The sequence below is a fragment of the Castor canadensis genome, chromosome 6 (assembly GCF_047511655.1).
Source record: "Castor canadensis chromosome 6, mCasCan1.hap1v2, whole genome shotgun sequence".
Taxonomy (NCBI): domain Eukaryota; kingdom Metazoa; phylum Chordata; class Mammalia; order Rodentia; family Castoridae; genus Castor; species Castor canadensis.
This window is the reverse complement of record NC_133391.1, coordinates 71573946-71594904: the sequence shown is the minus strand read 5'-3', so window position 1 is coordinate 71594904 and position 20959 is coordinate 71573946. Positions and strand designations below refer to the sequence as shown.

Sequence of the window (20959 nt, the reverse complement as noted above, 5' to 3'; positions counted from 1 at the left end):
TGGAAGTTCAGAAGAACGAGTGTGATCTCGGAAAGCTGCAATCAGTGAGATTAGCATGAGAAGAATGAAGAGAAAGTTGAAGTAGTAGTGTGAAACCAGAACTACGCAGCTGAAATAGGATATATTAGAAGATGGGCACAGGCACGTGGAAGCAGGCTGAGAACACTGCACTGTGGAATGGACCATCTTCCGCTAAGGCTGGGTGTCTCTAAGGAGAGATTTATCCACTGCCTTGCTCACCCACTTGAGCTGCAGGAGTTAGAAAACGAACCCAAAGCTCACTACATCCATCACTAGTAGCACTGAGTCAGCACCAGAACTTGGGTTTCTGTCCCCTGGTCCAGTACCCTTCCTCCTCCTTATTTGGTCCTGAGATTAAAAAATATTTTGTGGAACCATTTGATAGGAATTAGCTTGTATTCAAAGTGTTCAGGGCAATTCATTTAGATGCAGAATATATCTTAAGGCAGAGCAACAGTTTTCAATTAAAATATAATGAATTGGCCCTTGCCACAGTTTTTTTTCAATATTTTAATGCAACGTGATCATTATCAACAGTGAACAAGGCAAAAAGCAGAATTTATTTCAGTGCTTACGATCCCCTGGCCATCGAGCGGAAGATGAACTCAAATGCATTCTCAATGATCTCTGTGCCCAGGAGGCTGAGAAATTTCGGGAAATCATCTGGATTTTTGTGTGAGTCATCTGGCTTCTCGTCTGGTTTGTCTTCTGGGTTGTCACTTGGTTTGTCATCTGAAAAAACACAACAGAATCTCAGAGGTGATTCTTAGTAATAAGAAAGAGAAGTCTCTTTTCCATGTAATAAGCCCTTTAGAGCACTGTGTAACCCAGGTCACTAATTGTATTGCCTAAGAGTTACACTTGACAAAAACTTAATGCCTGCCTTATTTGAGTCTTCATATGAGCTGTCTAATTTATAGATATGGACTACCAAACACCGATACTTAGGTTGATATTTGAATCCATTTGTGGATGCAAAAACTGGAGCTCATGGAGGTTAAGTACCTTTCTTAGAGTGAAGCAGCAAGTAAATGCCAGTACCAGGGATGAAACACAGAATGCCTTCAGTTTTCCATGTAATATAGAATATCTGTTTTTCTGTGCAATTTGCATGCCCATGGTAATAATAAATTGAAGATGAACTCTTAATGGATTGAATTTTTTGAGCAAACCCCCATCATAGACAATTCACATGCACTGTCTCTTTTTATCCTCACAACAGATCTATGAGTTAGGAAAATTATTATGCCAATTTTAATGATGAAGAAATGGAATTGGAGAAAGGTTTAGAAGCTGATTCAAAATGACAGAGATAATAAGTGTCCAAAACATAATTTAAATCCCTATTACTGACAATAAAATCTTGAGTTTAAGCACTGTGATAAACTGCATAGTTTTTGACAGAAAAGCAGTACAATTTGTACTTCTTTTTTAAAGACTTTATATACTTCCATTTTATTCTGATAAATTCTTGCAGATTATGTTTCCCCTTTTCTTTGATGGATATTTTTTCTTTTTTTAAAAATTATGCTGGGGTACATTATAGCATTTACAAAAGTTCTTACAATATATGTAGCTATATCATACTTGAATTCACCACCTCCATCATTCTCTAGTATCCCCTCCTCCTCCAATTCAGCAGGTCTCATTTTCCATTTGCATACATGTGTAGACAGTACTTGCACCATATTCACCCTCCTGCACCCTTCCCCACATCCTACCCCCTCCCAGTGGCAGAAACCCCCCAGTCAGAGACTGAAAATAACATATTAATAATGATAACAAAAAGTCTGCCACTTGTATACCACTATTAGTTTTATAAATAATGATTTTTATGCTGTATAATTTTACCCTCCAGGAAATCCTATGCTATAAGTTTTGTAGCTTACTGTACTGCCAAACTGCAAAGATTAGGGACTTGCAGAAGACCTCTCAAAAATCAAGAGAAGAACGTGTGTGGAAGCAAGACCTATAAGTTAAATGTATATATATATATATAGAGAGAGAGAGATTATATCTATCTATATATGTTTATATATATTTATATAAATATATATATATATGACAGAGAGAACAAAGTTCATTAGTGAGTCCCTCTGAGGGGGCTACGGGGTTGGGAGAGAGAAAAAAAATGTTAGAGAATGAGAAATATTGAAACAACCCATCCATATAATATAATAATATAATATAATGCACTATACAGTAAGCTGTTGAATATTAAGGGAGTATGGTGATAAAGAATAAGTCAAAAACAGAAGGGAGGGAGTTAATTTGGTAAAAGTACAATACATACAAACCAGAAGTACCAAGGCAAAACCCCCTTGGACTATCAATATATACTTAATTTTAAAATATGAAGGGCAGGAGGGAAAAATAAATCTTTTTCAGGGGTGAGTATCAGTGCGAGGGGGGTAGACACAAGGAAAGGGGGCATGAGGGTAAACATGGTGGATGTATTTTGTATCCATATATGAACACAGAAGAATGAAACCTGTTGAAATTGTTCTAAGAAGGGAGGAGGGGAAAGGCAAGAGGAAGAAAGATGGAGGGGAAAATCCAACTAAGATATATTTTAAGCACATATGTAAATACCACAATGTATCCCCAGTACAACAATTATGTGCCAATAAAATCATAAGTAAATTTTTATAAAGAGAGTTGCTATAAAAAATCAAGAAAAGATGGGACCTTATAAATTCAGGTGTCTTATACTTTGTCTTTAATCATGTTCCCTGTGGATCGGAGGCCAAAGATCCAGGCTGGTTTCCCGCAGACTCTTGAGGCATTTTGGATTTGATTAATGCTCTTTATTTTCATGAGGTGAAAAGGAATGAAGAGTGATGGCAGCTACCATGTACTTCCTTCCCTTTGGGCCCTTGTGACAGAATTATGTAGGAACTCTGTCTTTTAATGTTATTATGGCCTTAGAAGTAGTGTGACTAGACTTGGTACAAAAAAAATACAGGGTGTCCAGCTAAATTTAAATTTCAGATAAATAACAAATATTTTTAGGATACATAGTGAAAAGTCAGTCACTGGTTCTCTGAAATTCAAATTTAAGAATGTGTGTAATATTTTATCTGGCATCCCCACTGCAAATTTTGACTGGTGAAGTCCCAACTTCTGCACCATAAATCCTATGACTTGAGATGAAAGACATGTAGCTAGCTTTTTGTAGAGGCTGTCAAATGATCTCAAAAGCTTTGCATCCATGTTATATAATAAAATGGAAACTATTAGTAAAGAATTAGCTTTCAGTTTTGCAAACATTATTGTTTATTATGTGACAAACAAAGATTTTATTGGAATACCAGTCTGGACCTATAAACAATATTGATACACTAATCATTAAGCATTCATTCATCCAGCTATTGATTCCTTCATTCAGAAAGTACTTTTCATTTTCTAAACTTAGCATTCATTATATGGATTGCTTTTCTACCTAAGAGTTAAGGTAAACAAGGATAGATAAAGACATGACTTTCACATTAGTACAGGGTGACCACTGTGCCCAGGACTGGTTCATTTTCATCATGAGAAGGAGGAGTAAATAGACTCCTCTTGTGGCGCAACTTTTGTGCAAGTCCCAGGCTGGTGCTTCATCACACCCTTTTATCCACACTCAGCTCAGTGATAGTGTGAAATTTTTACCAAAGAGAACAGAGACACTCAGGGAAGTAAATGACTCATCTAAATATCACTCAGCTGAACAGTGACTGAGCTAAGGTTTGAACCTGAAGTTTTTAGACTACACAAAGCATGTTCCCTGAAGGTATCTGCTAAGTGCAAAGCAGTAATTCCCTTGTGAAAGGTGAGTTCTTTCATTTTTCTATGTTTCTATCTACCTACTTGAATAATAACTTAGTTTTATTGATGTTTTATTTCAATATTACAATAATATTAGTTTTTTAATATCCGACGACTCTGAGATTAGAGTGAGAAGACCAGAATCTTGGCCTCAATCTGTGGAACACGCATAAAGTGAGAGGTAGTACAGTAGTAAATCAAAGTTAGAATTCCTACAACCTGAGTTTATTTCCTGTTTTCAATAAGGCATTAGCCATGTAACTTAGCACACAATGCTTATCACCATCTTTCAGTTTCCTCATTGTGTGTCACATTGTATATTGTGAAAGATATTTTATTTATCTTTCATATGTATCATATCCATGTATATTTATTTATAGAATGTATATTCCACCAGTGCAGTGCTAAATCCAAGATAAGTTCACAATAAATGTTCTGCATTATTATAACTGTTATTAATAATAATAGAAAAATGATCTATAGTTCCATTTCTCCTCTAGCACTTCAGGGGTTAATGAATTTCAAAACTGCTATTTAAATATTAAGAAATTCCATATCCTAGAAAGAAATCATCAAAGCCCAGAGTTAAGTATTTTCCTTTTTCAAATATAATAAAAAAGCCTTGATTTATATTAGTCTGTGGCTGGATTTCTTAGTCAAATATGATCATTAAGTTCTGAAAAAATAAAGTAATGCTGACATTTGTGTAGTTTTTATAGTTTACAAAGTGATTATGAAACATGTTCATTTGATCTGGTAAAGTTGATAGCTCCCACTTTCAGCTGAAGAAAATGAGGCTCAAAACAGTAAACCGATTTAACTACAGTTAGAGTTTAGGAGAGACAGGACTGTTCTCTAGGACAAAAATCTCAACTTTCACTTCATTGTGTTGATTAGTTTTGGAGTAGAGTGGACACAAACATCCCTGTGAGCTCCTTGAGGGTAACTCCTTTGCTGTGTCTGCCTGTGTGTTGTACTACTAGGTTGTGGCCTGGGGGTGTGAATTGTGCCAACTTACATTCAAAGGACTCCATTGCTAAATATTTGCACTGTTTTCTGATCTATTATTCAGAATAGAGATAAGAACTCACAAGTCTTCTGCAGACAAAATAATTAATTAATGAAAATGTTGTGTGTTGCCTTATGGTCTTATATATGCTTGGATAAGATATGGAAGAAATAGATATTTAGTTATAATATGAAGAACCTAGAAACTCAGATTTCACTATCAGATGCCACTTCTGCTTAAGTCTATGTTAAAGGAAGTTTCCTTCTGAGAGCTCAGTTTATTACTCTGTATGAGGAAAATGACAAAACTGTGCATGTTTACCTAATGGGATTATTACGAAAATAGATTAAGATTACATATAACAATAATTGCTAACATTTTGAGTGTTATTACTGACTAGCTACTATTCCAATTTGTTCTGCCTCTTTTATTTACCTTTCATGATAACTTTATGAGAAAGTTAACTATTAATGTTCCCTTGTCTAGATGATGCCCAGAAAAGTTAATGCTTTAATCTTTAAATTTCCCAGTCCAATGCTCTTTCTGAGCCGCTCAGTCCTCTCCCCCTTTTTATGTTTTGGATCAGTGCCAACTTTCCTACAGTCACTGCTAGCTATGGCACAATCCATGGACTGTGAGGAGAAGGACTTACCTGCATGGCAGGTCAGGATTAAGACAAGCAGTCCTAGGACAATTGTCAGCCGACGTACTGAGACAGCCATTCTTGTAATACTGGGTACCGATGCAAGTAAACTGCTCAAACGCACCTGGAGCTTTGCTTCATTTATAGGGCATACAGATGACATCATCCACTATGGAATTTAGGTTGTTGCACAAGATGTCTGCTCAGCTTGCTTTTGGATCTCCAGTAATGAGACTCTATCCTATTAGTGCCCTATCTTTCAAAACCCAAAGTTTTAATAGGGGAATAAAAGCCCACTTGATTTTCGCTAACCTGTGTATGTATAAATGGCAGTGGAGTCCATCTTTGGGGAGAAGTTTCAATGCCATTGTGGATAATTAGATGCATATCAGGTAGACTTACTCTTCAGTGTCAAGCAGCAGGCAATAAATCAGACTAGCAAAGTGTGTTTGCTCCCCTCCCTATGTGCTCAGTACCACACCCCGTGCTAATCCCCCAGCCACACACAAGCAAGCCGTTTCACACATGGTGCCTTGGCTCATGGTGCTCTTTCTTCTTCCTAAACCTTTCCCATAATCTCCCCTTGGAGCATTCCTACTTATTCCTTAGGCTCAGGTTCAAATGCTCCCTTTTCTATGAAACCTTCATGATAGCCATCCTACCTTCTTCCCAATAGAGCTTGTTCTTTCTTCATTTTCTATAGGACCTTTGGCACATTATCTGTAAACTAAGTATTTTATACATCTCATATGTCTCTTCTCATTCAGCCCATGGGTGGATCTGTTTATCTATCTATCTATCTATCTATCTAAAACCAATAATGATAAATCCATAAATACATGTATGTGGTATATAACATAGTGTTTTAAAATAGGTATACATGGTTAATATATAAATCAAGTCCATTAATATATGCAGTACCTTGCATACTTACCATTTATTTGTGGTGAAAACACCTAAAATCTACTTTCCCAGCAATTTTCAGGTATATAATATGTTGTTTATAATTACAGTCACCATGTTATATGATAGGTATCTTGAATTTATTCCTCTCATCTAACTGAGATTTTATATGCTTTGATCAACATCTCTCCAGTCCTTCCTCTAAGCCTCTGGCAATTATCATTCTGCTTCTATAAGTTTACTTTTTTAGATTTCACATATAAGGAAGATCAGATGCTATTTCTCTTTCTGGGCCTGGCTTATGTCATTTACCATAATGGCATCAAGTTTCATCCATGTTGCTGCAAATGATGGTTTGTTTTCTTTTTAAATGCTGAATAGTATTCCACTCTGTACAGACAACACTTCCATTATCTGTTCATTTGTTGATGAACACTTAGGTCGATTCCTAGCCTATGAATCTCTTAAGGACAAAAGCTTTTATTACTTTGGAATCCTTGGGGAGCCTTGCAACCTCAAAAAGATTGGCATCAGTCTCAGCTTTGACTTCATATCCTCTAAAGACTTATCTGATTCTTCTAAGCAGAGAGATAAATGGTCTTTTGAAGTGCCTGGTAGGTACACATTTAAGCATCTCTACCAATAGGCTTCTTGAGGGAAAGACTGTCTTTTTTTAGACTTAAATAAGTATTAACCAAGGCATATAACAAACATTTTAAAAAGAAAGAGAAAGAAAAAAATAGCTTGGAAGTTGAGTTCAGGCTCTCTCCTCCTCTACAAAACCTCATCATTACGGTCTCTATACCTGTCACCATGGCCCAATTTTAAAATAAAATCTGCCTTATATCTTTCAAAAGAAAAGTTAAGAAAAAAAACAACAGTTGAGTGCATTTAACTTAATTGCATTTGGTAAAACAGAATGTTGGATTTGAGCTGCTGCTCTGTATCATAAGTGGAAAAGGTCATTCTTTTTCTAAAAAGAGGATTAAACTTGGCTCAAGTCTAGATATGAAAAAGAGCCTTACCTAATTTGGGTTGCCAATCTCATAGAGAGATTTCAAAGTAAGAATTAGTGATTAAAAGCATGAACTTTAGGTTCAGCCAGAACTGAGTTTGAATTTTAGATTTGCTACTTATAAGCTGTGATGACAATGTGACACTAAACTATTACCTAATTTCTCTGTGCCTTTGATCCAATATCTTTAAGATAGAAATAATGATACCTCTAGGGATTGTTTTTGTGGAATGGATGAGAAAATATATGCAAGTAATTAGCACAGTGCCTTGCATATACTAAGGGTAAAATAAATGATACACCTATTCTGTTCTATTCTATTCTATTCTATTCTATCCTATCCTATCCTATCCTATCCTATCCTATCCTATCTTATCCTATCACCTTGGATTGTCCAGGAATGACTCTTAACCATGCAAGAAGCACTAATAATAATTATAATAAGATGAATACTCTGGTCAGGTGCCAAACTAGATACAACATATGAACAAAGCTACTGGGAGGCTACCATTATTATCCTCATTTTATATCATGAAATTCAAGCTTGGAAAGATTAAGTAATTTGTCCAGGGTTACAAATCATATATGAGCCAGGGTAGGGAATTAGACCCAAGGACATGTGACTCCAAAGTATCTGCTCTTAACTGGTGCATTCCATTGCACTGGCACATGCTAAGCAGTTGCTACTTGCAAAAAGCTTGGGCTAAGCAAGGAACACTGCAGTCACTAGCCTTTCTATCCACAGATTTATCTCTCTGCACTCAGTTTTCCTCATTAACCACTTCATTTCCCACTGGCATGTGAATGAAGTTCTGGTCCACTTCACCCACCTAGGCTTTAGCTCAGTTTAATATATCAAACATGCAGGGTTACAGTGCCTTCTTACTCCATGTTAGAAAGTGAACTGAAGATAGGATTATAGGATAAAACACTTCATTCCCAATTAAGTTTTGAATTTCATGTAAACAATGAATAATTCATTTAGTATATCACAAATATTTCATAGAACATAGTTATACTAAAAATAATTTGTTGAGCTGAATTTGTTTATTCTATTGTAGCTGACATTTAATTTCAACTGTGTATCCTGTATACTATTTTATTTACTTTAATTGCTGATCTAGCAACACTAGCTGGAGAAGCCTCATAACTTTTCTTACATAAAGCCTCATATCATGGAGTGAGGTAGAGGACTGAATAAAGTCAAATGCACGGATAAAGAATGGTATGTGAGAAGTTCCAATCACAAATGGAAACTGTGAGTTAGTAAGGGGCTTGAATTCCTCTTTTATTTTTTCTCCCAGCAGTACTGGTGGTTGAATGCAGGCCCTTGTGCTTGCAAGGCAGGTGGTCTGCCACTTGAGCCACGCCCTCAGTCTCTCTAGTTCCTCTTTAATATGTCACCTGGGATAGGTTTTCTCCTGTGCACCTCATAAAGAAATTATAGGACCCTCTCTTGTTCCTGGTTCATTCCAACTGAGGTTTCAAACCAGCCCTGGAAGGTATGCGTCTGGTGCAGGCAGGGCTCCCGCTCTCATGGCAGGCGTCTGCAGAGGAGTGGCAACACTCTCTCACCTTGAGACATTTCTGATGTATCTTATAACTTAACTGAATATCATGCCACAGATCCATTCACTATTAGTCAATGAACATTTGTGGAGATTGTTCTATTTGCCAGGTACCCTTCTAGGCACTGGAGGGAAAGAAAATACAAAACACCAATCCCTGACCTCATAGTTGCTAAAGAGACAAATTTGTAACCATGTAATTACAATTTAAATATGAGAAATGCTAATGGATTTATAAACAGATTCATACAGGGGATGGGTGGGGAGTGGTTAACATTGCCTGGGGGCAGGGGGGTGCAGGCATATCATTTGTTTGGACTTTGAAAGGTAACTGTGTAGGTGTTTGCTATGCAAGCAAGATGTAGAGAAGACACTTCAGATAGGAGGAATTACTTCTATGAAGACACAGAGGCATAGCACATTTCTAGGAATGATCCCTACAATTCCAGTTGTGCATATTACAAGTGGAAACTAAGGTGAGTTATCCGAATCTTAAAATTTGTTTTAATAAATGTATGTGTTAAGAATATGTAATGGAAGAGAGAGAAATAGAATGTTTTGTTATGTAAGTAAAAAGTCACTAAGTATTAAGAATCATAGCTGGAAGTATTTCCTCTACATTGCTTCTCTAATCAGAATTTCAGATAAGGACATTGCTGTCCACTTGATTACCAGATAAAAATGCAAATTTTCTTTAGCTTTTTATCACCAGAGAAACAAATTTCTCACAGAGTCCTCTCAATTCTCCTCTCAAATTTCCATAAAATTTGTTAGCCTCTCTTCACTTCCACAGAAAGTGTCACAGTTGGAAATTTTGTGTGGTCTATGGCAAGAACAATCTGAGGTCTTCATGATGTGGACCTCTTCATAACACAGGCTCTCCTCCACATTGCTGCCATTTTAATCTTTTTAAAACATAATTATCCTCTGTCATTTCTTTTATCTAATAATTTCCATGGCTCTTTACTGCATGTAGATAAGACCTTTTATATTCCATTTCCAGTCAACAGCTGTAGGTTTGTCTCAGGAGTAATACAGAATCATTCTTCAAGCATAGGTCAGATGGCCTTCACTCAGTTTGTGACTTCACCAGGACTAGTTATTTGCTTGGCATGTGCTAGAATGCACACACTTGCTCTTAACATGCAGTTTCGCCATGCTGCGCTGGCTTCTATACCCTAATTGTAAAATAGTGTGTTACCCTCTCAGTTTCTAACGCCATTCCTTATTTGGCAAGTTGCTTATACTTTCTAAACTTCAGTGCTACATTTCAATATGAAGACAGTTGGTCTCATAAAAATTTATGAGTACAAATGAAATTATACTATAAAGAGCTTGGTACTATGTGTTTCTAATAAATTTTGATCCTGCATCATAACCAGTCACTCTCTAACCAAGTCACTCCCACTCTTACCTTACCAGAAGTACCTTACCAGAAGTACGTACTTTTATTTGTTTATCATTCTATTTTATTTTGCTTGGAATATTCAAATCCCATCAATTCATTGTTCAAATATTACACCCTTCAGAAAGACATTGTGATCACATTGCTGATCTAGTTCATGACAAAATTAATCACTTCTATAAGCTTACTCTGCACACACCTCTATTATAGCATGTATATTGAATCATAAGTTATTGTTCATATATCTTCTACCTTAATTAAGCTATAGGCTCTTCAAGAATGAACCAGGCTTCATTTATCCTTGAATACTCTGCTTATAGTCATCACTAGCAAGTAGAGAGTGCTGAATAACTGCAGTGAGTATTCAAAGGGTGCTTATTAAATGTGTGAATGGACAATTGGGGCCACTAGCAGAGGTGACTCCAGAACTCCACTGGAATGACGCCAAAGCTCAAGCCAAGACATGGTATGTAAACAGGAAGGTAGTTAAGAGTCCAGTTGCTTTTGTTTTTCCAGCAGCTAGAAGTATGGCTGAGGGTGGAGGCAACATTGCTAAAGAAGGGCTTTGTCACGTCTCACGTTAACATACGGAATGGAGTGGGGGAAGGGATACATAGATACAGATGAATATATGTATATACATCAGCACTGTATCTATCTATCCACCATCTATCTATCCATCTGGAGATAGTGGTAGGGATTATATGTAGCACCTCGCCCATACTAAGCACACATTTTACCCCTGAACTCCACTCTCAATCCCTTCCCTAATGTATTCTCCCCTCTCTCTCCCTCTCCCCATCCCTCTCTCTCCATCTTCCTTTCTCTCTCTCTCTCTCCCTTTCTCTCTCTCTCTCTGTCCTGAAAATGGCATACATTAATCAATGGAAGTTGTGGTTTTCTCCTAAATTATGAAATTCACAGTACTAAATTAATAGTGTAAATATTTCTATGCCAGTTATGTATAATTTGTGTATGTCAGCTAAGGGTATAATAATATGCAAATCACAAGGATTTTGCCAAGTGAAGTGATGGATACAGAATTGATTTAAAAATCATAAAATGTCAATTGATATTAATTAAAGGGAGGTTTGTCTATTGAGGTAGAGATAAGATATCCATTAAAAATAGTCAATCCAAAAGTAGGTAAAAAAGTTGTGATATAAAAGAAAACATCCAGTAACATTGCAGATTTTATCATAACCATATTAGCACTCAAAACATTAAGTATAAAAAACCTAAACACATTAATTATAAAAGATCATCATATTATACTATATATAAAAATACTCTATATATAAAGAGACAAATAATAGAAAATAATTACAAAAATGCTATATCATCAAACAATAATAAAAGAAACCTGGATTGTTTATATTAATATCAGGATATCAGTACAAATAGAATTCAGAACAAAGATTATTACCAGAGATAAATACATCATTACATAAAAGAAAGGGGCCAATTAACTAAAGAAACATTATCTTATATGTCTATGCAATTAACAATAGTTCCTCAAAACTTTCGAAGCAAAAACTGACAGACAACCAAAGAGCATACAAATTGACTATAGTTGTAAACTTAAAAGCTAATTTTCCATGATTGATAAAGCAAGCAGACAGACCAGGTGTGCAGATTGGAAGATTCTTGAGTTCAAAACCAACCTTGACCTAAAAAACAATAACAACAACAACTAAAATCACAAAAACCCAAGCAGACACAAAAGTGATCATGATACATGCAGAAAATCTGATACATGGTCCTCCTGTGTCTATGAGTTACAGGTTTCAAGATCCCCAGTAAATACCTGAAACTGCAGATAGTATCCACCACATGTATAATCCATTTCTGTATACATTTATATTTATGGGCTAATTATCATTAATATTTAAAACAATACTCTAGGGAATGGTAGAGTGGCTCAAGTGGTAGAGCATCTGCCTAGCAAGTGTGAGGCCCTGAGTTCAAACCCCAGGACCACCAAAAAACCAAAATACTCTAACCCACAGAATGAAATGCAACTTTTAAAAATCATTAGCTAGATGGACCATTAATGAAGATAGACTTTATTTGAATCATTTAAAGAATCTACAAAAATGCTTTGTCTTCCTTATTATGCTTATGTATATTCTTCAACAAAATTAGTGATAAAGGCAGAACAGGATCTGCCTGGAAGTGAGGGGGTGGGGAGAGGGTGGGGGAGGGGGGCAGAGGGGAGAAATGACCCAAACAATGTAAGCACATGTAAATAAATGAATAATTTTTTAAAAAGAATCTTAATAAGTTTAACAGAATTGAAATACTAAAAAGAATGTTTTTAAAATAATGGAATCAAACTAGAAATCAAATTATTTATGGCAAAGGTCTCACAATATTTGCAAATTTAAAAAGTCTTAAATAAGACTGGGTTAAGGAAGACATTCCAAGATACACCAAAATATATTTTAAATTGAATAAAAATGTAGAATTTGAAAAGTTTTGGGAGGCAGCTAAAGGAGTGCATAGATAAAAATTTAGAGTACTAAATTATTTCATGAGGTTGGATGTAATGACTGGTACCTATAATCCCAGCTATTCAGGAGGCAGAGAGTAGAAAAGTCATGGTTCAAGGCTAGTCCATGCAAAAAGTTAGTGAGACTCCGTCTCAACACCAAAGCAAGCCATGGTCATGCATGTGATCCTAGTTATTTGGGAAGCTTAAGTAAGAAGATTGTGATTGAGAGAGAGAGAAGAAATATCACTATATACCTCTAATTATTAAAAGACTAATAAGGAGTGATATGAGCATCTCTGTGTCCATAGATGTAACAATTTGGATAAAGTGGGCAGATCCCATGAAACACAAACTGATAGAGATCATTGGAGGAGAAACAGATTGCCTGACTAGTTCTGCATCTATTAAAAATTATATCTATACTTCAGAATTTTAACAAAGAAATTCTTGGATAAGATAGTTTAGAAAATAAATTATATTAAGCATGTATGGAACAAATAATTACAGAGGTATGGAAAACTCATCCAGAATATAGAAGAAGAGGGAATAGTTTCCAACCAATTATTTAAAAAGTGAACTATAATCCATACGCAGAGGGGGTGAATTTAACTAAGATATAATGTAAGTACTTTTACAAATGTCACACTATATCCTTAGTACAACAGTAATGTGACAATAAAAAATTTAACCATTGAAAATGTATAGTTCAATTTTTAATATATTGACAAAATTGTTACAGTGAATTTGAATTTTAGAAACTTTATCAGTGACCCTAAAAATTCATATCCATTAGCCATCACAATTCATCTCCCTCATATCATTTATTCCCTAGTCCTAGCAATTGCTCTTCTACTTTCCATCTGTATGGATTTGCCTGTTAAGGACATTTCATTTTCAAACAATCATAACTTATTATGTTATTATGATATATATAATATATATTATATATATATCAGCACTCCATTACATTTTATTGCTGAATAATATTATAATGTTTGGACCCACCACATTTTACTCATCCATTCACCAATTGATGGACATTTGGGTTATTTCTATTATTTGGCTACTATGGATAGTGCTAATTTGAACATTCCTGTATGAGTGTTTTAATGGGCATATATTTTCATTTGTCATGTGTATAACACATAAGAGTGGAATTTCTGGGTCATATAGTAACATTCTGATCTTATGAGGCCTTAAACCCTTCCAAAACAGCTGTACCATTTTGTATTTCCACTACCAATATACACGTGTTCCAATTTCTCCCCATTATCACTTAGTCCTTTTCTGTTTCAATTTTGTTTTATCATTTTTACATTTACTTCTTTGTGTATACATTATTTGAACCATCTCCCACTGCCCCTCACCCCCCACTCCCAGCTTCTGGGAAGAACCTGTTCTACCCAGTTGTTTTCCAATTTCGTTGAGGAAAAATCATAAGCAATATTAAGAAAAACACCATTTTTGCTGGTTTGAAATAAAGATAGCTATATAAAGAGATTCCTAGTGTTGTTAACATGCGTATGTGTATTACAACCCATATTGTTTCATCTCTTCCAGACCTATTTACTACTCTTGTTATTGTGTTTTTTTTTTTAATTCTATCCATCCTAACAGATGTGAAGTGATACGTAATTTTGACTTCAGGTAGCATCCCATTGATTGCTAATATTAAGCTTATTTCATTGTGCTGATTGGCCAAATTATTTTTGAGGCCAAAATTATGTGGACTCCAAATCAGAAAAATAAATGACAAAACAATAAAATCACAGGTTAGTATCTCTCATAAACATAAAAATAAAGATCTCAACGAAAGTAAGAACAAGTCAACCAACTAGGCTTTATAAATGAAATTCAAGGGTCATTCAACATTTGAAAATCAGTAAATGCAAGCTACCATAAGACCATATTAAAAAAGAAACATAGTTATCTTAATAGCTATAAATCATTTAACAAAATTTAATATAAATTATATATAATATACTTTATATAAAATATATACTATTATGTATGCATGTGTATACTGCTCAGTAAACTAGGAATAGAAACAAAATGTCTGGACTTGAAAAGGAATACCTGTAAAACAACCACCGCTAACATTACATTTAGTGTTGAAAGATGACAGCTTTTCCTCAAGAAATAAGACACAGATATGATACTGTGCCAAAGGCTCTTACCAGTACAGTAAAGCAAGAAAGAGAAGTAAAAGAATTGGAGACAAAGAAATAAAACTGTCTCTATTCACAGAAGACATGATTGGCTGCATAGAAAACCTCAAAGAATCAACAAAAATGTACTATAACTAACAAGTGTACTCAGCAAAGTTGCAAGATGAAAAGTCAACATAAGAAAACCAATTGCATTTCTATGTATATACTGGGATAGAATAATTGGGAGTAGAAACTTAATTGCACCATTTCCAATAGCATCAAAACATAAAGTAATTATGTATATATTTAACAAAACATGAACAAATTTTATGTGCTTTAAAACTAAACTATTTTGCTAAAATAAATTAAAAATTACTTAAATAAATGAAGTAATTTAAGTGTTCATTTATAAGAAGATGCTCATTCTTCCTAAAGTGATCTACAGATTCAACATTATTCTCATAATAATTCTAATAGGATCTTGTATGGAAACTGGCAAAATATTGCTGCGCATGCTGGACATGCCTGTAGTTCCAGCTACTCTGCAGGCAGAGGCAGAAATATCTCAAGTTTGAGACCTGCCAGGGCAAAGTTTGCAAGACCCTACCTCGGAAACAAAATACAAAACCAAAAGGCATGGGAGCATGGCTCAAGTGGTAGAGTACCTGCCTAACATGAGGGAGACCCTGGTTCAATCACTGCTACTGCAAAACAAAACAAAGTGATCTCAGGCCTGGAATTGCTGGGTCATACAGCAGCTCAACTCATCTTATTTTCTATTTTAACAGATAAGGGAAAGAACTAGTATAACAAATTTTTAAAATTTAATCATGTTTGAGGAATCACTCTAGCTGATTTCTAGACTTCCATAATGCTCAGAAATAAAGACAGTTTTATATTGGAGAAAAGTTAGGCAGATTCATGGAATAAAGTCCAGAAATGTACTGTTACTTCGAAGGCCAATTGTTTTTCAATGAAGGTACACATGTAATCCAGTGGAGAAAAGATGTTGTTTTTGACATAATGTGAGAAATATTTGGATACTCATATGCTAAATGAAAAAGGAGCTATACCTTGTACTATATGAAAAATTCATTCAAAATAGGTCACACATATCTAAATATAAACCTTGAACTCAGACCAGGTGCTGGTGGCTCACACTTGTATTCTAGCTACTCAAGAAGTAGAGATCAGAATGATCACAGTTTGAAGCCAGTCTGGGCAAATAGTTTGCGAGACTTTATCTCGAAAAATCCCTTCACAATAAAGGGCTTGTGGAGTGGCTCAAGTTGTAGGCCCTGAGTTCAAGCCCCAGGACAGCCAAAAAAAAAAAGAAGAACAAACTTTTAACTCTAAAATTTATGGAATTTTCAGGAATATATTTGTACTGTTGGTTGGACAAAGATTCCTTAGATATAGCAAAAGTATGATATCTCCACACAAAACTACCATTAAAAAACAAGTCACAGACTATGTTGAAGAATTTATAACCAGAATATATAAATTATTTTCAAAACTAAGTAATAGGGAAACAACCCAATTTTTTAAAGGGGTACAAAAGGTCTGAGCAAATTCCAACAAAGTAAATATGTGGATAACTATTTCTTACTTAGTTAGTACATGAAAAGACACCCTGCATCCTTTGTCCTCAGTGGAAGGAAAATTAAAACCATAATGATACATCTCTACTCACCTATCAGAATGGCTAACATTAAAATACAACAAATACAAAAAAAAGGGTTAGCAAATAGAGAAATGGAAACTTAAAAAATTTTGGTGGGAAAGTAAGGTAGGAAAAGAGTCTGTTAGTTTCTTACAAAATTAAATATATGCTTACCCATATGACCCAGTAACTCCCCTCCTGGATATCCTTGAGTGAAATCCTTATGTTCACATGAAAACTGTATGTGAATATTTATAGTGTTTTTATGATCATAGCCCCAAACTGAAATTAATCCAACTGACTCTTAGCTAGTGAGTGAATAAACAAACTAAGGTACAGCCACATAGTAGAATATCGCTCAACACAGTGAATAAAGAACTACTGATAAGGGCAATGCCATGGATGGACTTCAAAGCATTGTTCCAAATAGTGGAAACCAGACCCCAATGCTGTGTATGGTATAGTTCTAATTTTGTTTATAGGATGTTCTGAAAAGTATAAATCTGTAGAGACAGAAAACAAGCTAGTGTTTGCTAGGGAGTATGCTGGGAGGGAGCTTATTATAAATGAACATGAGAAAATTTTGGAGGGATTTTATATTTTATATTACAAGTAAGGTCAAGGTTACAGAATTTCCTGTGTGGCAAAACTCACAGAACTTCATATCTAAATAGCAACATCAATCTGTGTATAAAACATACTTTAATATTTTACTATTTCTGAATTATACACAAAAGAAAAAAATATTTACAGTAGCCTTCTGGATGGTGGTGGTGGTAGGAGGGGTTAGGATAACAGTGGACTTGTGGTTATGTTTGCATGCCAGTCATGCAACCAACTTGCTGGGTGATCTTAAGGACTTCTTTTCTTTTCCCGTTCTGTGATTAAGTCTCTACATTTTTCCAATGGGAAGGCTAGATATCATGACGGATGGCTTTCCTTCCCACCGTGGCCTTCTCTCATGGCTAAAGGATTGATTTCTCAGGTTGCATTTATGTTCCCTTGATCTGTGAGAACTGATGCTTTTGCTGAGGTCTGGGCTGGGCTCATGCTCTGACATGTTACCATGCGTAACAAGAAGGTGTGAGTTGTGGATGACTAGGACTAGAATTAACACGCTCATCACCCTTTATTCTTCATAGGCATCTTTTATCAAGCTGTCTATGACTGAGCTGTGAACAGCAGCCATCAACAGCAACCTAGTCTGGGAATAAATTTAAAACAAACAGCACAGAACAAACCCTAAACATTTATCAAGTACACCAGGCATTCTGTGTTGTTTCTTGACTGAACAGCTCAGCTCAATAGGATTAGTTAAGAATAATTTCCATTCTTAAGGCCCACTCCCATATGGGAACTCACACATTCCTCACAATTACCCTACCCTGAAAGGTAGCTCAGGATGTGTATAATTACACTAATTTTGTAAATTATTGAAAAGAAAAAAATTGACAGCCACAATGACAAAATAAACTGAGGTGTGCACATTTTAATTCATGAATCTAGTGTCAATCTTCTGTTAAAGGGCAGAACTAGGACTTACATTTCTATCTGATGCTATAACCAATAGTGGATCTAACTGGGTTTCAATCTGAAATGCAGGAACCTGGTCACCATTCATGTGTTTATTAATTCATTCCTTCATTTACTTATTCTCAAATACTAACCAACAAAACACCAGAAGCCACACTGTGCTCGAGATACAACAACACATGGGATGAACCTGATCCATGCCACATGGAGTCTGCAGTCTCCTGGGGAATGTGAACAAACTTATAGGGAAATGCATTTCAGCTGCATTATTGTCACAGTGATATAAAAGCACATAAAAGAAGACTGGGGAAATCTTCCCAGGGGAGGAAATGTGAAAGATAAGTGGGAGTTACACAAAGATTTACAGGTAGACAAAAGCAAGTAGACAACAGATAGAAGCATAAGTAGCTTAGGACTTTGATGCAAAGTGTCTCTAACTGGTGTTAAGCGAGACTGAAAATATCTAAGGGTTGACTTATCTAAAATTTTGTAAGCTGTTTTTTATAGATGAGATTTTTTTCTAAGAACAATGTGCAAAGGTTTTAAGTAGGTGACATGAGCAGATTTTGTTTTTCAGATTCTTCAATCTGAATAAACCTACATTCAATGGAGACGCTTGCACATCCGTGTTTATTACAGCACCATTCATAATAGCCAAACTATGGAATCATCTTAGGTGTCCATCAACTGATGAATGGATAAAAGAAAATGTGGTGTATATATACACAATAGAGAACTAATCAGCCATAAAGAAGAATGAAATTATGTAATTTACAGGAAAATGGGTGGAACTGGAAATCATTATGTTAAATTAAATATACCAGACTCAGAAAGACAAACATTGCCTTTTCTCTCTCATATGGAGGATCTAGATCTAAAGAACAAAATGAATGACATAAGTGAAAAATGAGGGAAAGTGGTTGGGGCTGGGAACCAGAAGGAGGGTGGAAGGTAAAGGAGAGTATGAAGGTGGGGAGGGATGAATATGATCAAAGTATTTCATATGCATGTATGAAAATAGAATAATTGAACCCATTGAAATTGTTTAAGAAGGGAGGAGGGGGCAAGAAAGAGTAACAAAGGGATGAATTTTATCCAAGTACATTATATGCATATATGAAAATATCACAGTACAACCCCTTTGTACAATTAATACACTCTACAAAAGAAAGATAAGAAAATAATAGTAAATCAAGACTAAAGGCAAAGGACCCATTTTAGAGATTATTATTATCATAGTAATGATACTATTGTAATAATGCCCAAGAAGATAGTGACTTAAGGTAAAGCCAGAGGGAATGCAGATGAGTGGATGAACTAGAGCAGTACTTTTTAAAAAAATTCATACTAAATGCAGCATTTTTGACATATTTTGTGATTTTCCTTTCAGCTTGCTAAATTGGTAGATTATATATCTTACTATCACATATAATTTTAAAAATCTTTTCAATTGCATAGCTGTTATATAGGTAAGATTTAAGATAAATGATGTTGTATGTATTTTAATGTGAGTTAACAACATGAGGAAAGAAAGAAATCCTCCCTAAAATTTTAACCTGCACCCTCTGAAGCATGGCCATCTTCTCAAAATGACATTATGACATCTGATCAAAATGACATTAAGGCAGTCACATTGGCAAGGCTCAGTTATGGTTGGGCTTGTTGTATGAGGGCACAAGGAGAAGCCAAATATGTTTTCTCTCTTTCCTTTGAGGGTGGCAGAGTGGTTGTGGTACATTGTCCAACAGGGCAAATACAAGAGAAAAAGAGTTTGGGATTGGGGAAAGATTCCGTAATCTCTCAACATGTTCAGTACTGGACGTGTTGAATTTAAAATGCTCCTGAGGCATTGGAGATAAGTAATAATTAGCTATTAATTAGCTATTTCATATGACTGAATATAAACCTGAAGCTCTGAAGAGAGGCCTTTACTCGAGATATGGGTTTGGAGTTATCACTGTAAAGATGGAAAACAAAGCTATGAGACAGAGGAGACCATACAAGGAGAGTGGGTCAGGCTAGAAGAAAACAGCACTTAGATGGTGCTGAGGACCACCCAAAGAAGTATGTCTGTATGGGAAGTTTAGAAAAGTCTCTCCAAAGGAGAAAATGAAAAAGAGGATATTTAGATGTCATAGAAATCAAGCGAAGAAAATGTTTATGGCAGGGGGAACTGTTCCACTGTGTTAGATACTCCTGAAAGACAGAGGAAGATGAAGACCAGGATGTTTCACTGACCTAACAATGGGAGGTCACCTTCACGAGTGTCATATGGTGATGGAATGAGTTTCGTTTCATAATCACAGTGTGAGGAGTTAGTGGAAGGCAAGGAAATAGATTTCATCAAGATAAGCATTTCTCTGAGGATAGGTCCCTATGTCTGAGAAAGGTGCTGATGGCCTCTTTCTACTTCTGAAGTGTACAGAATGCAAAGAATTTAATGTGAGACTGATTATGATGAAAAGTTAATAATCTATGTGCATAAAATGAAGACCAGTCCTACTAGTAGTGTGATTTTCAAGAAATGTACAGATATGAGGTCTAAGTTAGAAATGATTGCAACTTTCTCTATTTCTGAGAATATTGAGTATGTTCATGTTACTTAAAGAACTAAATACTTGCAAATATTTATAACACGTTATTATTAATGACAGGGAATAAAAAATAGAAGTAAGTACTGAGGAAGTTCACATTTCTGGATAGTGTGATTAAAAAAAAACTTCCTAATACTATATACATTTTCGACTT

At 35.4% G+C, this 20959-nt stretch overlaps 1 protein-coding gene and 1 long non-coding RNA gene across 2 annotated transcripts in view; one reads left to right on the top strand and one right to left on the bottom strand.

Annotated features, from left to right (window-relative positions):
* Positions 1–513: 513 nt before the first annotated feature.
* C6H5orf46 (chromosome 6 C5orf46 homolog) lies at positions 514–5636 on the bottom strand. Its single transcript, XM_020154823.2, has 2 exons — positions 5490–5636; positions 514–753 (listed from the first exon to the last, which is right to left on the bottom strand). The coding sequence occupies exons 1-2, from the start codon at positions 5557–5559 to the stop codon at positions 593–595; spliced, it is 231 nt and encodes a 76-aa protein (XP_020010412.1). The 5' UTR covers positions 5560–5636; the 3' UTR covers positions 514–592.
* Positions 5637–9324: 3688 nt separating this feature from the next.
* Positions 9325–20959, top strand: part of LOC141423892 (uncharacterized) — a 41755-nt gene continuing 30120 nt past the window's right edge. The window contains exon 1 of the long non-coding RNA XR_012448656.1: positions 9325–9442. This is a non-coding gene — a long non-coding RNA (uncharacterized lncRNA). The remainder of the gene's footprint in view (positions 9443–20959) is intronic.